We start from the raw sequence: 22527 nt of genomic DNA on the forward strand, positions 1-22527 counted from the left end.
ATGAAAAGGAGCAGGATCAATGGAGTTGCTTAAAAGGAACTTTAATAACAGGGTGAGAAACAATAAACATGGAGAAGCTGAGCACAGTATGAGGGGCAGGATCCAAATACCCATGACAAAGGGGAAGCAACAACATGTACACTTGGGGGTAGAACACCCTAGAACAATAACCATATAGGGTAAACAAGTAACCAATAGGGTAGTAGAACTTGGACAAGTCAGTATAGCAACACTAAAGGCTTATGGGGGAACTCTCAAGCTCACCCTATGTTAAATGAATGATTCCTAGGACTTGAAATTCACACTCAGTTCTTTTGGGATAAAATCTGACTGACTGAGTTACAGCTGGACTAAATACCGCACCACTGCCTTTGCACTGGCCCCTTGGGACCATGTGGACCAACAGAGCCACGATGATGTCCTTGGTTCCATGAGGCTCCACAGTGTCACAATGGTCCCTTGGATCCATGGTGCTCTGCAGTGTCACAATGGCCCCTTCATTTCACAAGGCTCCCAAATGTCACATTGCTCTCCATAGGAATGAAACCATGGAGCCCCCATGTTTCAGGAGCTGATGAAGGGCAGCCACTAGAGGTCAAGGAAAGTCTGACCTGTCTGTCCTGCCAGGTTTGCTTGAAGCAACCCTTGGATATTCAAAATTATGGAAGTGGAGTCCTAATTTTAGACATTTGTGCCTGGAGAAGGATGATTTTTTCTATATGAAGCAAAGCAGAGTCCTTTCCAGTGTTTGGTAAACAGGTGAGTTCTTGCACTCAGAAGTCAAAGACCTGCCAGATCTGTCTGTCCTGGCAGCTTTTGTCTGAAATCAATCCTTGGATACACAGAAATTTGGAGGTGGAATCCTAATTTTGGCCATGCATACCTGGAAAAGACAGACAGTTCTTTTTTATACAAAGGAAAACCCAGAGCCCCAGTGTTTCAGGGGCAGATGGGAGTGGCCTTCCAAATCCCAAGGTCAGCCAGACCTGTCACGTGACCCTGGGAGACCAAGGCAGCCTTACCTATTTTGTGTTCCCTTGGTTCCACAGGGCCCTGCAGAGTCGCAATGGTTCTCTTACTTCCATGATTGTCACAGACTTCTTTTCATAAAGAAAAAAATCTTTAAGATTTTCCCTTCTGGGAAGCTGAGGCCCCAGAAAAAGAATGTAAACAATGGTTATCTGCTGCTGTGGAATGCAACAGGTGCACCTGTGATTGGCCCATATTGGATGTGTATAATTAATGGCTAACCAATGGACCGAGCTCTCTCTGGGACAGAGTCGGAGAGAGCTCTTTTGTTATTAATTCTTTTCTATTCTTAGCTTAGCTAGCCTTCTGAGAACTTTTCCTTCTATTTCTTTTAGTATACTTATAATGTAGTATATATCTCATAAAATAATAAATCAAGCCTTCTGAACATGAGGTAGACATTCTCGTCTTCTCTCTTCACCTGCAGCCCTTGTGACCACCGTCACACGTGATGCCCTAAGGTGTCATAATGGCCCCTTGGTTACACAAGTCCTTAAGGATCTTAATGGTCTCCACAGTTCCACAAGGCGCCACAGTGTCCTAATGATCAATGGGTTCCAGGAAGCCCCTCTGTGTCACCATGGCCTCTTGGTTCCATGGGCTCCAGTAGCGCAAAAGTGACTCCCTTGTGTGGGAACTCAGCACATCACTTTGGATATTCAGAGTTACCAAGAGAACCCTTGGTGGGCTCGGAGGTCTTGGAATGTTGCCAAAAGCACCTGGTGGCTTGACTTTGACCCTTCTAGGGATGTGCCACCTCTGTGTGGGGACATGGGAATCGCTCAGGTTTGAATGATGCAGAAATGACATATTTACAGGGTGAAATGTAAATTTTAGGGTTTTGGTACAGGGGGTAATGGAGACAAGATGGAAGAATCAGGGCCTGCCTCATGGTTCTTCTTTCTTCTTCTTGTCATCCATCTTCTGTGGCGATGTTGGCACTTGTGGATTGGTTCATGGTGAAGATGCACTTACTAACAAGGGTGAAAGGTATTGGGGATAAAAGGTAAATATGCTGTACGTAGGTTTTACTATAAAAAGACACTACCTCCCCGTGGGTGGGCAGAGTGCCTTTGGCTGCCTTGCTGGTCAGATCCCAGCTGGGCAGAGAGAAAAACTCTGTAGATAAGAAATCATAAAAAATTCCGAAGACCGAATAACTGAAGAGTCCGCTCTCGTCCTTGAAGCACGAGCTGCCCCAGAACCATCCTATGCGTGTCTGGCAGAGACAGAAAGCCGACCAGCCACACCCTTGTTTCTACAACTTCCCACAGTGTCACAATGACCCCTTCCTTCCATGAGGCCCTGCAGGGTCACAATGTTCCTTTGGTTGCATGAGGCCCCACAGTGTCGCAATACTCTCCATGATTCCATGGGGCCTTGAAATGCCACAATACTCTCCATGGATCCATGGTGCTCTTCAGGATCACAACGGCCCTTTGGCTCCATGAGGCACTGAAATGCAACAATGACCTCTTGGTTCCACGAAGACCTGCTGCTTCACACTGGCCCCTTGGGACCATGCAGCCCAACAGAGCCACAAAGATGTCCTTGGTTCAACAAGGCCCCACAGTGTTACAGTGGCCCCTTGGATCCATGGTACCCTGCAGGGTCACAATGTTCTCCTTGGTTCCACAAGTTCCTACAGTGTAACAGGTTCCACAAGGGCCTGCATGGTCACCATGGCCCTTTGGGTCCACAACGCCCTGCAGTGTCACAATGGTCTCCATAGGAAGGAAACAAGTGAGCCCCAGTGGTGCAGGGGCAGATGAGAGGCAGTCACCAGAGGCCAAGTCTAGCCAGACTTGACTGTACGGGCAGATTTTGTCTGGGAGTAATCCTTGGATATAGAGAATTTTAGACGCAGAAGCCCAATTTTGGCCATGGGTGCCTAGACAAGAAAGACAGTTCTTTCTCATAGGAATAAAAGCACGGAGCCCCAGTGCATCACCATCAGATGGGAAGTGGCCCTTGACATGTCAAATTCAGTGGGACATGTCAGACAGCCCCCAGGAGGCCAAACCAGGCAGACCTGTTCCATGTTCCATTGACTTCATGGGTCCTAAGACTGTCACAATGCTCTCGTTGATTCCATGAGGTCTGGCAATGTCACAATGGCTTCTTGGTTTCATGAGCCCCAACAGAGTCACAAGGGTCCATTGGCCCTACGCAGCCCTGCTGTGAAACAATGGCTCCTTGTTTCTATTTTAAATCAATTACAATCAAACCACAGTTTGATTGTTGATCCTTGCTTCCATAGGGCCCATGATTTGCACAATGGTCTCCTTGATTCCATGATTCCTGTATTCCACAGTCTCACCATTGTTTCCTTGGATCTCCATTGCCACAACTGACCCATGGTTCCATGAGATTCTGTAGTGTGAGACAAAGTGGAAATTTTCCAGCGTAGAAATTCATTTTGATTTAGGTGAAATTACATCTTTGAGTTGAGTCTGTAGTTTGAAACAAAGCTATGTAGCCTGACTGCAGAACCTAGGCTCAGTGAAGTTGCTAAGTGAAGGACAGAAATAAGGGGGGAGACAGGGGATGATAGAGAGAGATAGAGACTGCTGTGAGAGCCGGTCAACCTGACCTAGCAATTCTTTCTGATAAAGAAGAACTAGCAGCAAATGTCACGTGAAATTTGTAAAAATGAATATGTATGAACCTATTGCAAAATTGTGTGCATATGTATCTGAGAGGGGGATAAAAAGGGACCTGAAGTTCCCAGAGGTACACATGGCTTTTAAGGAGAGTTATCTCCGTATGCATCCGGCGCTGTAATAAAACATACCGGCTTTACAATTTTCACAAAGTTATGGAGTTCTTTTTCTCTTTCTCCGCAAAACATTATGGCAAGCCAGCCAGTAGGGACTTCTCGGTCTCTGCACGGGCAGAGGGGATAGACTGACCTCCAAGGCGGGCCCAGGATTTTCCTGGAGGAGCTCTGCTTGTCTCAGCTTGCCTCCTGCGAGGACAGACAAGGACCTGCTGGCCTGCTGAGGATACGGTATGTACTGAGGGCCCCCTGGGGAAAAAGAGAGATAGAACAGCTGAGTAAGTCACTCAGAGATGTCTGAGTGCTCGGCCTGTGGATGCAGCTGATAAAGTACCTGGACTAGAGGCAGGGGTTCACTGTCTGGTAGAGCAGACCACTAGTGACCCTGGGGGTGGGTCGAGTGAACCTGTGTGTGCGTGTGTGTGTGTGTGTGGTGTCCAGACACTGTATCATTGTATGGATAATGCATTGTGCGGTTAATGTGTTCGTAATCGTGCAAGTGTGTGGTGCAAGTGTGTGGCATATGACAGAGAAAGTGAACAAGTGAGTTCACCTGTGGTGCAGGGGTGTGAGTTCTACCCGTGTTTGAAGTGGCTGGGTGAGGCTTGAGGCGCCAGCTGAGGCAGGCTGTGGAGGCAAGGAGTGCTCTGCGGAGAAGTGGAACAAGTGGAGAAACATCAGTGACAGTATTTATTGTGTAGATTTGGTACATTTTAACCGTGAGTACGAGCTCAGAGAGTTCCTTTGCCCTGGATGTTTGGACTTGATTTTTGGAATTTTACTGTGTGCTGTTATTTTGATTGTGTCCAGGAAAAACTGATGTGAGTAAATGCTGAATTATGGTATGCTGTATTGTGTTGGGAAAAGTGAGGACTTTGAGAGTTATGCCCTTTCCCAGTGATTTTGTGTGGTGATTTTCTTCCACTGCATTGTGGTAATTTGATTCTCAGAGTGTATAGTAGTGTTTGTGGAGATTTTAGGATTTTGTTTGCAACAAGAGTAGCATTTTACACAGAAGAACTATGGTATGGTGATTTATGTTTAACTGTGGTAAAACAAATTAAAGGAATTCCAAGAATTCCCCCCCACAGCAACTCAAGCCCTGGCTCTAATGAATTTGAAATAAGGGGGGAGTGTGTAAGTGTCTGTGTTTGTAGGCATATCAGAGTTTTGCTGTAACAAGCACAGTCTTTTGCAAGGCAGTGAAGTGGGTGTCAGTAGAAACAATATTTTAATTAGATTGTGCAAGAAGAGAACTAGAGAAGACTGACATTTTGTAAAACAGAGTTTAGATAGAAGAGATGAATGAGTTTATGAGACTTCAGCTGGTACTATAGTAAGTCTAGACTGAGAAACACCTGCCGTAGAGGATTAAGAGCTCCCTGTAATAAACAGAATAGCCTGCTATTGTGGGCAATTCCCTGAGAGACTTTGGTGCATCAAGAGGCTGGCATGGTGTGTGGGTATTATTGCGATGTGGAGTTTGTGAGAGACGCTGGTATTGCTATTCTAATAAGCGTCAGGGCACAGGCCCTGAGTGTAATTAAAGTTTTCTGATCAAGCTGATTCAGAACCTAAATCTTAAAGACTGTGTGCGAGAAATCACATCTGATACCTGCCACCTAGAGCTGTGTGTGGGAGAAAGACTGGGAAACTACTGTGAAGCTCTGTGAAGAGAAGTTTGGGTAGAAACAAGATAGCATAAGGGGAAGGAGATAATGAGAACTAACCAGAGCAAAAAGGTTCCTGAACTAGCCCCTTTTGGGAGGGGCTCACTGGAACAAGGATGCCAGTAAGGGCAGCTCAGAAAATAAAAAGATTTATAATACCTCATTGCAGTTAATGCTGTTTTAAAATGGGAAAGTAAATGAGATGAGGTTTTGTATGCTGATATGTTTTTTTTTAAGAAATCACCAAGAACAGCAAAGGGACTGTGGGACCAGACCGCTCTCAGACCCACTGGTCTTGGCCCTTGAAAAGGAAAACAATGCAAAGAGAAGGCAAATCAAGCATGTTGTTCAGCATGCGGCATAAGGTAACACTGTATGAAGTCAAACAAGGATTATCATGCTGAAATATAAAGCGATTATAGTTTGCAAAATGAGTACATATGATTTGTTAAAAGTAAGGGAAGAAAGATAAGGATGACCTCCCCAAAAGGGAAGAAGACTCAGGCTCCAAAAGTATACCCACTCGAACCCATCCCCCTCCTGGCAGTCCAATTTCATCCAGAACTAGGATGTAACAGACCCCTCTGCGAGAGGCAGTGAGATCAGAACAAAGAAAAGGGTGGAATTTTAGATGATACAGGGGCTATATATTCAGTTTTAAATAAAGCTTTAGTATTTGTGAAGAATGCTTATATTGTAGTGTGGGGAACAACTGGCCAGTCTGAGAAGGCATACTTTTGCAAACCTCTAAAGTAACGTGTACTTAAAAGCTTTTGTACAATTGGCTCAATTTGCTAAACATTCTCAAATGAGAAAGGTTACTCTGGAGGCAAATGATATAAAGATGTTAGGCTTAACATTAACAGCCATTGAAATTAAGAAAGACATTAGTAAAGAGATATTAGAATAAGTAAATAAGTGTTTTCAAGAGTATGGGCCTCTGCTGTACCAGGGAGAGTAAAAAATGCCCTCCCCATGGTAATCAAGCTTAAGGAAAGAGCACAACCAGTGAGAACTGAGCAGTACCCTCAAAAGCAAGATAGAGAAGGAATCAGCCCAATAATTGATAGTACTAGATTGAGGGCTGTCAATAAGATAACACAGAATTTATACTCTGTGGTAGCAAATCCATATACTTTACTAACTTGTTTCACACCTGAGCTAACCTGGTTTACTGTTTTAGGCCTAAGAGATGCCTTCTTTTACCTCCCCATCCACGAAGCCAGCCAGAAAATTTTTGCATTCAAACACAAGCACACATAGTCCATGTGCCTGAAGGCTTCAAAAATTCCCCACTCCGATTGGAGAACAGCTTACAAAGACCCAGAGTCCTGGGAAGCTCCACAAGAGGAAAGGAAGCTGTTGCAGTACATAGATGATCTTCTAGTAGCCACTCGGATGAGGGAAGCCTGGATGGTAAGCCTTTTGAATTTCCTAAGACTCCAAGGATACAGAGTAATACAGAGTCTCAAAGAAAAAGGCACAGGTAGTGAAACAGAAGGTAATCTACCTGGGGTAAGAAGTGAGTGCTGAGCAGCAGACTTTAGGGCAGGGAAGCCCTGTGCCAAACCCCGAAACCCCAGACAACGAAGGAACTCAGAATCCTTTTAGGCATGGCAGGGTAGTGCCAGCTGTGGGTTTATAATTATGGACTGTTCGCCAGACCCCTCTATGCTCTTACTGCCAATGGAAACAGAGATCTCCAGTGGACAAAAGACACCACATGGGCCTTTCACCACCTAAAGAGTGCTCTCATGTCAGCACCAGCTTTGAGACTTCCAGATGTAAGTAAACCATTCTTTCTATTTTTCCATGCAATGAATTGCCCTCGGAATATTGGCTCAAGACTTGGGTCCATACCGGAGGGCAGTTGCTTACTTCTCTAAGCAACTAGATGCAACAGCCGAAGGATGGCCAGGTTGCCTCAGAGCTGTAGCAGCAGTTGTGCTGAACATTCAAGAGGCACACAAGTTTACCCTGGGACAAAAATGACTGTGCTAGTGTCCCACACAGTGTCTGCAGTACTGGAAGTAAAGGGTGGCCACTGGCTTTTCACCGGACAAGTTTCCGAAATACCAGCCCATCATGGTAGAGCAAGATGATGTAGAGATAGTGGTGACTAATATTGTCAATCCAGCTTCTTTTCTCAGTGGAATCAAGGAGAAGCAGTACACCATAGTTGCCTAGAGACCATTGAAGCTACCTACTCCAGCTGTCCAGACATAAAGGACACTCCTCTGGACGATGCAGAGACCTGGTTCACTGACAAGAAAGCGACATTGCAAAGTTCACAGTGACTACCTGCAGAGAGGTAATAGAGTGTGGACCCTTACCAACAGGTACCTCTGCACAGGATGCTGAGATAAATGCATGGACCCATGCCTTAGAAACAGCAAAAGGCATTCAGAGTTGTGCATGGAGCCATCTGGAAGGAGAGGGGACTGCTGACCTCACAGAGAAAGAAGAGACAATCCAGCTGCTGGAAGCAGTTCAGCTACCTGAAAAGGCATAATAAGGCACACCAGAGAGTGAGCTTAAAATTGGAAGAAAGAAATGAGCTGGCGGATGGAGAGGCAAAGAAAGCAGCAAAGGGTGAGGTACAGATTTTCCTCGAAGGTAAGCCATAATACAATAATACTAATCAAAAGAGACGTGCAACTGCAAGAGGTGGGCTACCATTGAAAGAGAGCTAGTAATCCCTTCCCATTTTCGTGGTTACTAGTGAAGGAAGGGCACTAGAAAACACACTAGGGCCTAACTGCTTAAAAGCCTTTTATAGAGTGTGGCTCCTTTCTCGAAATGACCAAGGCTGCGAGTGATACAGAGTGCATTGGAATGAAGTGTTGACTTTGAAGTAGTAATTCCCACAGGCTTTCTAGAACACACATCTGATTGAAACAATCATTGTATCGTTGTCAGGAATTTATATAGCACTATCACTCAGGTGAGCTGATAATGTGATCCTTGCCTCCAGACTAACCTCAAAATACCCTCGGGCCAAAACTCAGTCGGACTGGGAGAGGCCATGAGCCTGTACAGCAGTGGCAAATCAACTTTTCAGAACTCCCAAGGAAAGGGGGGTATCAGTATTTACTGGTATTAATAAATACCTTTTCAGAGTGGCCAGAAACATTCCCCACCAGAACTGTCAAAGCTCAAGAGGTGACCAGATCATTTTTACAAGAGATAATACCACGCTTCAGAGTTCCAGCCACAATATCCTCAGATAAAGAATCACCTTTCATTTCCAAAATAGTGTAACAGATTAGTAGCCATCTGGGCATAGATTAGGAACTTCACACCCCATACCGCCCCCAATCAAGTGGCCAGGTGGAGAGAATGAATCATTTGATTAAGCAGCAAATCATAAGACTGGGGCAAGAAGTTAATCTACCCTAGCCCAAGCTCTTCCACTAACACTATTGCAAATTCAAACTAAACCTTTTGAGCTAAAGGAATGCTGAATCCTTTTGGAATGCCTTATAGAAGACCATATAGAATACAAGGGGAATGTCCAGAATGTCCACCTACATGGTGGCATTAAACAAACAGCTCAGAGTAATTGAGAAACGTGTGGCTGGAACTCGGAGCAGGGAGTTAGATAGCCTGGGGATGATGTAGGATGATGTATATGTTAAGTCTCTTACAGAGAAGACTTCGGAACCATAGTGGGAGAGACCACTGCAAGTACCTCTCACCACCTTCACTGCAATCAAAATCAAGGAGCAGAATGCCTGGATCCATCACTCTCGGGTGAAGAAGGCCCAGAAGCCCCTTCAGGAGTGACACCAGGAGACAATGAACTGAGACTAAAACTTACTCGGGCAAAATGAGTATATTGCGGTCGGGAGTAGCTCATACTTTAGTGTACAGAATTGTTTTGTATGGAATTATAACTGAAGTTTTAGAACTAGAGAGTACCTCTACCCAAAGCAATGCTGAATGGCCTTGGTCCCTGGCATTTAATCAGTATACTGGATCCATAGGAAAACCTTCTGAGATAAAAGATTTAAACATATCTACTGTAGTAATCCACGAGAATCAGGTATGTGAGGAGTAAGAATAGCAAGAACGAGAACTGTGAACACTTCAAGGAATCTGAGGAGAAGAAATCAAAGTAAAGTGCTTAGTCATCAATAGGATGGCTTATGAGAGACCAGATGTAATTAGTGTCTGAACCTCCCCTGGTGTATATGAACACCAGGAAGTCTGCGATAACCTAAGTGAATCAGACTGTTGGTGTAATTTCACCCTGATACAGCCTGTAGAAGTGACCTGCCTTTGAGCTCCAGTTACTGTCAGACTTTCATTTGAATTCAAAGTGGACACTGCACTTTTTACCACAGCGGGGCCTTATACACCCCATACTAGTTCAGACTCTACCCAAACTCCAAACTTGAACCTAACGTAGTAAAGAATGTGACTGAACAACAGCTATTAATCAATCCAGAATGGTCTCTCAAACGTGTGGAGTTGATAATGCAAAATAACATCTCAAAAACCCAACCAGCCTGCTCCTCCTTCCTAAAAACTTCCTTTGAGGGCTGGACAACATGGTCACAGAAACAGGCATATCTCAGGAGCAGACAAGAAAGGAAGGAGCCAGCTCTCCTGGTGCCTAAAACCAGGAACACCAAGAAATCAGTTTCCTTAAGTCATTTTCCAAGCTGGTTGGCTGAACCCCCAGGCAATGGCTGGTACAGGGTGCTGAACTGCCGGTGGTAAATTAACCCAAGCAAGGAAGGTGATTTTCCTTATTTATAGCTATCCCTTTTCCTACTGAGATTTGAATCAGTGATTGTTCCAGTCTGAGGCGGTTGGATTCTGCTTAAAAGAGGTAGAGAGAGAGACCCCCCCCTCAGAGCTCAGCAGCAGGCTGTAGGATTTTGAGCATCACTTTTGTGCTGAGTGTTTCAAGTAGCAGAAACCTGATCCCAGTTTCTTCTGAGGCACTGCAATGAATTTAGGCTCTTCTCTCAAGATTTCCCCTCCATTATCTTCTGCCCTGAACACAGTCCACAGCTTGATCTTAGCTAGGGGCAAGGTGGGTGACCAGGAGAGACATTCCTGCTTGCCACACATCTGAGAAATCAGGTGCTTTGGAGGGAGAGGGAGAGGTTAGATTCCCTGAGGTCTCTACATTTCAGAACAAACATCTGCCTCAAGTATGACCTAAACCTCTGTCAGATACACTTGTGAAGTGTGTCTGAATTTGCAGTGTGAGCCCAGCACATCCCTCTGGCAGGAAAGGATGGTCATGGACAGAAAGCAGTTCCTGTTCCCCATAACAAACATCTAACTGGCATATTAGGGACAAGATTGGGAGTTTTAAATGGAATTGATTCAGAAATACTGATGAATAAACTGGCTGCTGCAGCAGGTAGCCTAACAAAATTGAAGCAGCCTTTATAGTAATCTCTATTGGCATTAGGAACTAGCCAGTGACAGATTTCAAAAGTACTGCCAAAGTAAAGAAGTATGAACAGGCCGGGGACCAAGACCACAAATTGATAGTAGAAGCACTTAGTATAGTTCAAGACAATGTGTCTTTAGCTTTCAGTTGTATACAAGCACAGTTATGGATACAAGCAACAGCAGCTCTGATCATATAGGAAAAAAGTGAAGGTAATTTTCCAGGTGAAATTCGGAAAATTGAGTAGGATAATGCAATTGATTTTGAAAAGAAGTTTCAATTCTGGTGGACTATGGTGAATTTCACCTATGATCCTGTTTCTAATGTGGCCACTGCCTTTGTGCTTACCATATGTAATGCCACTGTTTATGTTATCCATTCCATCATTGCCCTAAGATTAAACCATGAAAAAACAATACTCTATCCTTCAGAACATAGAGTATGGGCACGAAAAGATGAATGAAAAGTGGCAGACAGTAAACTTAGAATCCTGCATTACTAGGGAACAAATGAGATTCATTTGTGAAAGCAATACTGCTAATGCCCAGGATGTGTTTGGACACTGAACAGAGTATTTGTCACTTTGAAATTCATCCAGTCACTGACCAGAAAACTGTGCTCGTATATACTGGAAAAGGGCGTATGTTTGAGAACTGCTTGTGCTGCTGTACAAATTGATAGCAATGATGTTATTCTGTCTAGTAGAAACCATTCTAATCTCTGTATTTGTATTTGTAATTTTGTTAAGATTATTGGGTGTGATTTTTCGTATTTGGTACCAGTAACATCCCACCAGCTGATTACAGCCAATTACACAATGTATCACAGACTACCACCTACCCCTCTCGGGGCGAACCTTACATTGGTAAAACAATTAATTAAGCACCAAGACCTATTAGAAGTCTTGAAAGAAATCCAAGAAAGTGGAAAGAAAACCTTAATTACTGTCCAACATGGTACAAAAGAAATAACCAGAGTTCTACAAAGAATAAAATACGGATAATCACTGGTGAGATGTGATCTTTGAGTGATCACCAACTGCAAATGGAATCTTTGATAAGTTGTGCCACCCTATTCTAGTTTTACTAATATTAGTTGGGATAAGCTTAGGATTATCTATTACATTGTTAATTTGGAACTGGAGAATGCTACAACGAATGGCTGTACTAACCTCTTTGTCAAATGTACATGGTAAAGCGCTAAAAGACACTTATTGTCGTGGAAATTTTCCTTAAGTAAAAGAATTTACTTATTTCCTAGGAAAGGGGGGAATGAGACAGAATATCCATCCTGAACTAGGTAAAGTGTCTGGGAGAGGTGAAGGGTCTGTGGAGCTAAAGCTGAAGGAGAGGCCGCGTTCCAGAGACAGCAAGGAGACAGAGAAAGAAAAACAGAAAAACCACGAGGTCAATCTGCCCCCGACTTAGGAATTCCTTCGATAAAGAAGAATTAGTGCTAAATGTCATGTGGAATGAATATGTATGAACTTAATTTGAAACTGTATGCATATGCATTTGGAAGGGGGGATAAAAAGGGGACTCGGAGTCTCCAGGGGCACGCATGCCCTTTTGGGGAGTCTTGCGTCCGGCGCGCGTCGTAATAAAGCATACTGGGCTTTACAACTTTTACAAGTTGTGAGGTTTCTTCTTTTCTCCGCAAAACACCTCGATCCCTAAAATTGGGTTAAAAAACCCCAAAAAATTTGGTCCAAAAACCCCAAAAATGATCCCAGACCCCAAAAATTGGGTTAAAAATCCCCAAAAAAGGTCCTGGACCTCAAAAATTGGGTTAAAACCCAATTTTTTGGGTTAAAACCCAAATATTTCACTCAAAAAAATTCCCCCGAAATTGCCAAAAAATGCCCCCAAAATCCACCCAGAAAATCTCCCAAAATTCACCCAAAAAATCCCAAATATTTCACCCCAAAAATTGCCAAAATTCACTAAAAAACCCCATAAATTTCACCTGAAAAATCCCCCAAAAATCCCCAAAATGTGCCCCAAAATTAACCAAAAATCCCCCAAATTCAGAAAAAAATCCCAAAAGTTTCACCCCAAAAATCCCCCAAATTAACCCAAAATCCCAAATATTTCACCCCAAAAATCGCCAAAATTCACCCAAAAATAAAAAAAATTCACCCAAAAAATCCCCCAAAAATCACTAAAATGTGCCTGAAAATTGGCTCAAAAATTCCAAAATTTCAGCCCAAAAATCGCCAAAATTCACCAAAAAATCCCAAATATTTCACCCCAAAAATCCCCAAAATTTCACCCCAAAAATCCCAAAAATTCACCCAAAAATCCCAAAAATTTCACCTCAAAAATACCAAAAATTTCACCCGAAAAATGCCCCATAAAATCCCCACAATTCTCCCCAAAAAATCCCCCAAAATTGCCAAAAAATCCCCCCAAAGCAACAAAATATACCTAAAATATGAGACCAAAATCCACCCAGAAAGTCTCCCAAAATTCACCCCAAAAATCCCCCAAATTCACCCAATAATGCCAAATATTTCACTCCAAAAATCGCCAAAATTCACCAAAAAATCCCAAATATTTCACCCGAAAAATCCCAAATATTTCACCCGAAAAATCGCCAAAATTCACCCAAAAATCACAAAAATTTCACCCCAAAAATCCCCAAAATTCACCCCAAAATTTTAAATAATTATCCAAAAAATTCCCCAAAATACCCCCCAAAACATTCACCAAAAAAAAACCCCAAAAATTCCCAAAAAAACCCCCAAAAATTCTCTCAAAAATCCCCCCCAAAAAAACCCCAAAATGTGCCCCAAAATTCACCCAAAAATCCCAAATATTTCACCCCAAAATCCCAAAAATTTCACCCAAAAAATCCCCCCAAAATCCAGAAAATTTCACCCCAAAAATCACCTCAATTCACCCAAAAATCCCGAATATTTCACCCCAAAAATTGCCAAAATTCACCCAAAAGTCCAAAAAATTTCACCCAAAAAATCCCCCAAAAATCCACAAAATGTGCCCCAAAATTCACCCAAAAATTCCAAAATTTCAGCCCAAAAATCCCCCAAAAATCCCCCAAATTCACCCAATAATGCCAAATATTTCACCCCAAAAATGGCCAAAATTCACCCAAAAATCCCAAAAGTTTCACTCCAGAAATCACCAAAATTCACCAAAAAATCCCAAAAATCACGAAAATTCACCCAAAAATCACAAAAATTTCACCCCAAAAATCCCCAAAATTCACCCCAAAATTTTAAATAATTATCCAAAAAATTCCCCAAAATACCCTCCAAAACATTCACCAAAAAAAAACCCCAAAAATTCCCTCAAAAATCCCCCCCCAAAAAACCCCAAAATGTGCCCCAAAATTCACCCAAAAATTCCAAAAATTTCACTCCAAAAATCGCCAAAATTCACCAAAAAATCCCAAATATTTCACCCCAAAAATCCCAAAAATTTCACCCCAAAAATCCCAAAAATTTCACCCCAAAAATCCCAAAAATTTCACCCCAAAAATCCCAAAAATTTCACCCCAAAAATCCCAAAAATTCACCCAAAAATCCCAAAAATTTCACCCAAAAAAAATGCCCCATAAAATCCCCACAATTCTCCCCAAAAAATCCCCCAAAATTGCCAAAAAATCCCCCAATAAGCAACAAAATATACCTAAAATGTGCCCCCAAAATCCACCCAGTAAAATCCTCCCAAAATTCACCCAAAAAATCCCAAAAATTTCACCTGAAAAATCCCCAATAAAATTCCCAAAAATTTCACCCCAAAAATCGCCAAAATTCACTAAAAAACCCCAAAAAATTCACCCGAAAAATCCCCCAAAAATCCACAAAATGTGCCCCAAAATTCACCAAAAATCCCCCAAATTCACCCAAAAATCCCAAATATTTCAGCCCAAAAATCGCCAAAATTCACCCAAAAATCCCAAATATTTCACCCCAAAAATCACCAAAATTCACCCAAAAATCCAAAAAATTTCACTCAAAAAATCCCCCCAAAATCACCAAAATGTGCCCAAAAATTCACCCAAAAATTCCAAAATATCAGCCCAAAAATCACCAAAATTCACCCAAAAAATCCCAAATATTTCAGCCCAAAAATGGCCAAAATTCACAGAAAAATACTAAATATTTCACCCCAAAAATGGCCAAAATTCACCCAAAAATCCAAAAAATTTCACCCAAAAAAACCCCCAAAAATCACTAAAATGTGCCCGAAAATTCACCCAAAAATCCCAAATATTTCAGCCCAAAATTCACCAAAAAATCCCAAAAATTTCACCAGAAAAATCCCCCAAAAAATCCCCAAAATGTGCCCGAAAATTGACCCAAAAATTCCACCCCCAAAATCCCCCAAAAATCCCAAATATTTCAGCCCAAAATTCACCCAAAAATCCCAAATATTTCACCCCAAAAACGGCCAAAATTCACCAAAAAATCCAAAAAATTTCACCCGAAAAATCCCCCAAAAATCCACAAAATGTGCCCCAAAATTCACCCAAAAATTCCAAAATTTCAGCCCAAAAATCACCAAAATTCACCAAAAAATCCCAAATATTTCACCCGAAAAATTCCCCCCAAAAATCCCCCAAAATTGCCAAAAAATGGCCCCAAAATCCACGCAGAAAATCTCCCAAAATTCACCCAAAAAATCCCAAAAATTTCACCCCAAAATCACGAAAATTCACCAAAAAATCCCAAATATTTCAGCCCAAAATTCACCAAAAAAATCCCAAAAATTTCACCAGAAAAATCCCCCAAAAAATCCCCAAAATGTGCCCGAAAATTGACCCAAAAATTCCAAAAAATTTCACCCCAAAAATCCCCCAAATTCACCCAAAAATCCCAAATATTTCACCCCAAAAATCTCCAAAATTCACCAAAAAATCATAAAAAATTCACCCCAAAAATCCCCAAAATTCACCCAAAAATTTTAAATAATTATCCAAAAAATTCCCCAAAATACCCCCCAAAACATTCACTGAAAAATCCCCCAAAAATCCCTAAAAAATGCTATTAAAAAGCTTCCTAAAATCCAACAAATCCCATTTCAAACAACCCAAAAATCCCATTCAAAATTCCATTAAAAATCCCAAAAAACCCTCATAAAAATCCCAAAAAATCCCCCAAAATTCCTACAAAAACCCAAAAAAACTCCCCCAAAAATCGACAACAAATATAAAAAACTCCCCCAACAAATACAAAAAAATCCCTAAAAAATCACCCAAAAACCCTTAGAAAATCCCCAAAGCCCCCTCAAAAAATCCCATTAAAAATCCCCAAACCATCTCAAAAATACGTAATAAAAATCCCAAAAAAAACCCCATAAATCAAAAAAAAAAATCAAAAAATCACCAAAAAATCCCTAAAAATCCCCAAAGCCCCCTCAAAAATCCCATTAAAAATCCCCCCAAAAATCTCAAAAATACCTCATAAAAATCCCCAAAAAATCCCAGAAAACCTCATAAAATCAACAAAAAATAACAAAAAATCCCCCAAAAAATCCCTAAAAATCCCCAAAACCCCCTCAAAAAAATCCCATTAAAAATCTCCAAAAAATCTCAAAAATACCTCAAAAATTCCCCAAAAAATCCCTAAAAAATCACCAAAGCCCCCTCAAAAAATCCCATTAAAAATCTCCAAAAAATCTCAAAAATATCCCAAAAAATCCCCCAAAATTCCCACACAAAAACCCCATTAAAATCCCCAAAAATACCCCATAAATCAACAAAAAATATCAAAAAATCCCCAAAAAAATCACCAAAAAATCCCTAAAAACCCCCAAAGCCCCCTCAAAAAATCTCATTCAAATCCCCCCAAAAAAATCTCAAAAATACCTCATAAAAATCCCAAAAAATTCCCATAAAAATTCCCCAAAAGTTCCCATAAAAATCCTAAAAAAAACTCATAAAAATCCCCGAAAAATCCCCAAAAATCCCATGAAAATTCCCAAATCAATGAGATTTTCCTCACCCACTCCAGGTTGTCGCTGAGGATCCGTTTCCCCTGCAGGAGTTTCAGTTTCTCCGTCGGGAGCAGCGGCAGCCGCAGCACCAGGCCCAGCTCGGGCGGCTCGGCCTCGGCCGGGCAGCGCAGCAGCGCCTCCTCCAGGGCGGCCCGCAGTTCCAGAGGCGAAAATCAAGGAAAAAATGGCAGTTTTGGAGAAATTTGTGGAAAAAAATCTGAAATTTCGGGGTTTTTTGGGGTGGAATTTTGAGAATTTGAGGATAAAATTTGGGGAATTTTTGCATTAAAATTAAAATATAAAGTTCTGTGATTCCGTGATTATATCCACTGCATTCAGCTGGGTCTATTTTAGCAGCATTCCTTTGCTCCAAAAGTTCCCTCTTGCCCAGCTCCTGTGGCCTGAGGCTGCAGCTCCTTCAGCTCCTCGTGCTGAGCTGTTCATGCTGAACGAGACGACTCGGAGAGAAGAACACAGTCCATGCAATTCCTTCTGGGACATGGAGAGGGGAGGCTGTGCAAACAGGAGCATTGTTTGCTGTGGCCTCCTCTCTGCCCTTCACGCCTTTCAGCACTTTGAACCAGCCAAGAGCTTTCTCCAAGAGTGCAATGGAGCAGCTGTTCCTGCTCCCAGGCCTGGCTCTTCCCAGTCTCTGCCCTTGCCTGGTTCTGTCCCTCTTGCTGTGCCCTCTGTTCCCCCAGGGCTCACTGGTTGCTGCTGCCCAGGACTGTGGCACTGGCACAGATCCTTTCTATGCCCTTGGAGCTGCCTGGGCACAGCAGCCTTTTCCATCTGGAAGCTCCCCATGGACAGGGAGTGCCCAGCTCTGTTCCTTGCACAGCCTCCAGGAGCCCAGGGCTGCCATCTCCAGTCCCTGCTGGCACTGGGGGCTCCCAGGTGCCTCAGGCTGCTGTGACACCGCTGCACACGGGAGGGAAGAGGGGCAGGGGCTGTGCTCAAAGTCAGCTCCATGTGCGGCTGCTGCTGCTGCTGCTGCTGCTGCTGCTGCTGCTGCTGCTGCTGCTGCTGCTGTGGGGTCATTTGTGCAGCCCTGGCCCAGAGTCAGGGATCAGATCCTGCCAGTCTCTTCCAGCCCTGGCTGCTCAGAGTTTGGGCCTCGGAGCCTCAGGTGGCCAAAGGCAGCTGCTGCTGGTCCCTCTGTGTGCCCGAGTTCAGCAGTGCTGCTCCATCAGTCTGTGCCCAGCAACGGGGAAAAGCCTCAGCCCTGCAGGGCCAGGAGCTGCCGGGCTCTGCCTGAGCAGCTCAGCCAGCAGGAAGGGAGCTGCTCCACACAGGAACCAGGAGCTAAGGACATTCCTTTGATAGGACATGTTTTCTATTGAAAAAAGAAAAAAAGGAAAAAGGAAAATATAGGTTAATTGTAAAAGATAAGAATAAAATCCAAGTTTTATTGAAAAAACATAACATAATGTTAGTGAAAAAACCAAAACATAAATACAAAGTTACATTCTTTGCATTAAGAAGTAAATGATCTTTTGAAAAAGAGAACTCAGTTATTTCCATTGTAAATGTGCTGATGGCATGGATCCATCTTACTGACCTCAGCAATCTCTTAAAAGATTTTGGGCTTTGTTTCCAACACTGGTATTTGAAATTGTGGTCAAAGCAAGACTAAATTTTTTTGTGCCCTTCCAGCTCCAAGAAGTACTGGGAATGGAAACTCTGTCAAAGCCCAAATCTCTTAGAAGATGACCTTCCTTCTCAGCCTGAGAATGAGCTGCACCTTCCTTTTGAAACTGTCAGGGATTTCAAAGAGAAACTAAGTCCCATTTAGGGCTTTGTGCTCTGGTTTGGCAGTGCAGAAGGGCAATTCTCCATCCACCAGCTCCAGACTGCACTGCCTCAGGAGCACGGCCTACTTGCCAGCTTTGGCCCACTCGTGGCACCGCTAGAGGAGGAAGAAAGTGCAATTGCACAATTCCAGCCAATAAAGAAGGAAAAATGGGACAGACAAAACACCCTGTGCAGATCCAGGCATTCAGCTGGGACTGTGGAGAGTTTTGGCTCTTGCCAGTTGGATGTGTGTCCCCAGCTGCAATCTCCGGGCCTGCAGCAGAGTCTCACTCACCTGCCAAAGCAGAAAGCTCAGGCGCTGTGCCCACAATGGGTTCGTCTGATGCAGAGCTGTCAGAACAATGTGAGGGCAGAGCCAGCCCAGCCGGGCCCAGGGCTGAGCCCAGCAGAGCCCTGGCAGAGCCCAGAGCAGCCTCAGCACCCACAGAGCCCGGCTGCAAGGAGAGAAAGCAGAAACTGCCCGTCAGCTGAGGGCTCCTGTGCCCTTGTGCTAAGGCCTGCGGTGCCCAGGCCACGCTGGCTGTGCCCAGAGCTGCCCATCCCTGCTGCCTTTGGCACAGAGCAGGAGGGCAGGACCTGTGCCCAGCCTGCAGCCAGCCATGGCACATCCAGCCCTCAGCAGCTGCCCAGAGCAGGATGCTCCTGTGCTCGCTGCCAGCTCCCAAAAGCTCTGATCCCACCCTGCCAAGCACACAGGGACCCACCTCACACCACCCATGGCTGGAAGAAAAGCTGCTCCCAAACCATGGCCTCAGCCTTCTCCAAGGGCAAGGCCCATCCACACAGCTGCTCTCCAGCACTTCCCCATCCACACTGGACCACCTGGAACGCTTCCTCTGGATAAACAAACAACACATTATTGAAAAGAGATTAGATACAAAAAGGGAAAACATGGGAAAAGGGAAAATTTCTTATCTCTGTCAGGGCCTTGAGGAAGACCCAACTCCTACATGGTAGGGAAAAACCCAGCCATGGGTGAGGGAAGCCCACATTTTCTCTCTTCCCCCCGGCACTACCCCCTAAAATCACGGTGATCCCAAAGCAAACAAGGGCTGCTTGTGGCCTCTGCCAGCCCATTGCTCAGGGCTTGCCAGCGCCCCAGCCCCTCAGGGGCTGCCCCAGCCCGGCCAAGCTGCCCGGCAGCAGCGCCGCAGCCCCACAGCAGCTCCAGAGCAGCCCCATCCAGAGGCACCTGGGAGCCCTCAGCAAGGCAGCCAGCAGCACACGGGCAGGAGGATACAGAGGGTGGTTCCTTCCTGGCACAGGGCTTGTGGCCATCTCCAGGCACCGCTCTCACAGGGATCCCTGCAGCTCCGGGCCCTGCCCAGCCGCTCTGGCGGCAGCACAAAGGCTTCAGCAGAACCACCACAGGACAAGGGCCTTCTGGCCATTTTCCCTTGCCCATTGCACGTCTGGGCAGCTGGCTGAGCGCAAGCACCCTCTGCCCCCTTCAGGGCCTCACCACCACTCAGCCTGCTTTGCTGCTGAGCACAAGCTCCCTTTTCACCCTTTCCTGCCTCTTGCCCTGCAGACCCTGGGCAGCAAAGAAAAGCTCCTGGCAGTCTGTGTATCATAACACATTCTAGAATTGAGTTAGTTACAATAATCTATAATATATACAAATATATATAATGACATATACTCTATATTATTTATTTACAATATAGATAAAAAATGGAAAAGAAGAAAAGAAAAATCTTCAAGAAAAGGAAAATTACCCCTGGCTCAGGTTGCCCCAGCAAAGACAGCCTCCCAGATCAGCTGTCCTCCTCAGTCATCTGGCAGTGCAGCAGCCAAGCCCCAACAGGCGAGGCCGAGCCCTCCATGCCCTGCGCAGCTGATCGTGCAGCCTCCACATAGTGGAATATCGCCCACGCTGTATTGCGCGGAGGACATGCAGTGTGTCAAGCGCCAGCTGTGACACGGCACTGCTCGTGTCCTCCGTCAGGGGTTCCAGGGCTGCAAGAGAGAGGAACAGAGGCACGGTCAGAGCCGGATCTGCGGGGAGCCCAGGAGAGCCCCCTGCCAGGGCCATCCCAGCCGGCTCTTGCCATGGCCAGGAGGGAGCAGGGAGCAAGGGGATCAGCCTGAAGCTGCTGGCCAGCAATGGCCCACGTGGGCCTGAAAGCTCCGTGCGCTCTGCCCACGGGAGCAGAGCCCTCCGCAGCCGGGCCAGGGCTTGCAGCTTTTTCCCCGGCAGCCCCCGCGGTCAGCCCGCTGCCCTCACTCACTCACCAGTGCAGATCAGCTGCAGCTCTTGCTGCTGCCCCCTCAGGTGCCGCCCGGCCATGCCTGTGAACACAGAGCCTGTCACGGCCCCAGCGGCACAGCTCCCTGCCAGCGGCGCTGCCGGCGCTGTGGCCACACGGGCTGCCGGCCAGGCAGAGCTCAGCCCGGGCCCGTGCCGCACGCTGCCGCCCCAGGCACGGCTGCCACAGGGCGGCAGCAGCAACGCCCAGGCCAGGCGGAGCTCCAATGTGCCCCAGGGCATGGCTGGTGCTGCCGGGGCAGCAGGCGGGGCTGGGGCCGAGCTGCGGCGGGCCGGGGAGGGAGCTCGGGCTCGGGACTCACCCATGAACCTGATGGCTGCCTCTCGCAGAGACTCCTGTGGGCTCCGCAGGTATGGCAGGGCCCGGCGCAGGTGCTCGGCCGCTCGGCTCCTGTCCTCTGCCAGCTGCAGAGAGCGGAAGGAGGGAAGGGTTGGCGCGGGCTCAGCCCCTGGGCCTGGCACTGCCTGCGCCCAGCCCCGGCCTCGCCTGCCCGCACAGCCCTGAGGCGCGGCCAGCAGCCGCTGGCCAAGGGCTCCCGAGGGGAGGGGGCAGAGGGCCGGCTGCTGCCCGGGGAGCCGTGGTGCCGCCCCGCAGCCCTGCCAGGCCGGGGCTCCATGGGCACCCGGCTTGGGCCCACGGGAGCCTGGAGAAGAGCCCGCGCGGCCTCTGCGTGCAGCACCGGGCAGGGGCACAGCTGTTAGCCCCGCACACTGAGCACCGCCCTCAGGGGCCTTCTCCAGGCTGAGGCTGGGGCTTCCAGGCCATCCTTACCAGGAGCTCAGAGAACTTTGAGAGTTTCTCTTTCTTCACAGTTTTTCCAAGATCTTTTCTTTTTAGGAACTTGACCGCACAAAGCAGCGTTTCCCGAGAAGTCTGGAGAGCAGCAGAGATGCAGAGATGGCCCCAGAGCCCAGGGCACAGGAGCTGCAGCCTGGAGGAGGCTGCAGTCCAGCAGGCACAGGGCAGGAGGCAGCCGAGCCCCCTGCCAGGGGGACAGCAGCAGCCCATGAGTCCTCACCTCTGCCACACGCAGATTCTCATTATGGCAGTGGAAGAGCAGTGGGAGCAGGCTCTCACACACTTGTGTCATCAGGGGCGTTTTTCCTTCTTCTTCTACAGCAGACATCAAGTTTTGAAAGACAGTCATGGAGAGCTGCTGCACCTGGCTGTCACCCTGTACAACAGGAAGGTAGCAAGAGCTCAGCAGCAGCTGATTCTGGTCCACATTGGCACAGGCCTCCATCTCCACGGGGCACCAAGTGTCTGGGCAGCAGCCAGTGGCTGTGGCTGGGGGCACAGAGCCTTACGTTGTCAAAGAGTGGCAGGAACACCTTAGCCAGCTGCAGGGCCATGGGGCTGGGTATTGGGGCACCATTAGCCAGGAACAGATAGTCCAGTAGCACGGTGGTCACCCTGACCTGCAGGAGCTCCACAAGCCCTTCAGTCAGGCCCTGCATTCTTTCGGCCTGCGTGGAAGGCAAGTTTGTGAAAGGCCACCCTGCTGCCACAGGGCCCAAAGGCCAAAGGCCTGTCCTGAAGCACTGGGGCAGCTGAAGCGGGAGGCAGGAGAGCTGGGAGCAGCTGCCGCAGC

The 22527-nt window shown here is 46.0% G+C and overlaps 1 protein-coding gene across 1 annotated transcript in view; it reads right to left on the minus strand.

Annotated features, from left to right (window-relative positions):
• The window catches only part of LOC141729535 (olfactory receptor 14A16-like), a 40130-nt gene that overhangs the window by 5578 nt on the left and 12025 nt on the right, over window positions 1–22527 (minus strand). The window contains 2 exon segments of the mRNA XM_074544243.1: window positions 16864–16991; window positions 21955–22110. Coding sequence (XP_074400344.1) covers window positions 16864–16991; window positions 21955–22110 — 284 coding nt within the window.

Source organism: Zonotrichia albicollis, chromosome 7 (genome assembly GCF_047830755.1).
Source record: "Zonotrichia albicollis isolate bZonAlb1 chromosome 7, bZonAlb1.hap1, whole genome shotgun sequence".
Lineage (NCBI taxonomy): Eukaryota > Metazoa > Chordata > Aves > Passeriformes > Passerellidae > Zonotrichia > Zonotrichia albicollis.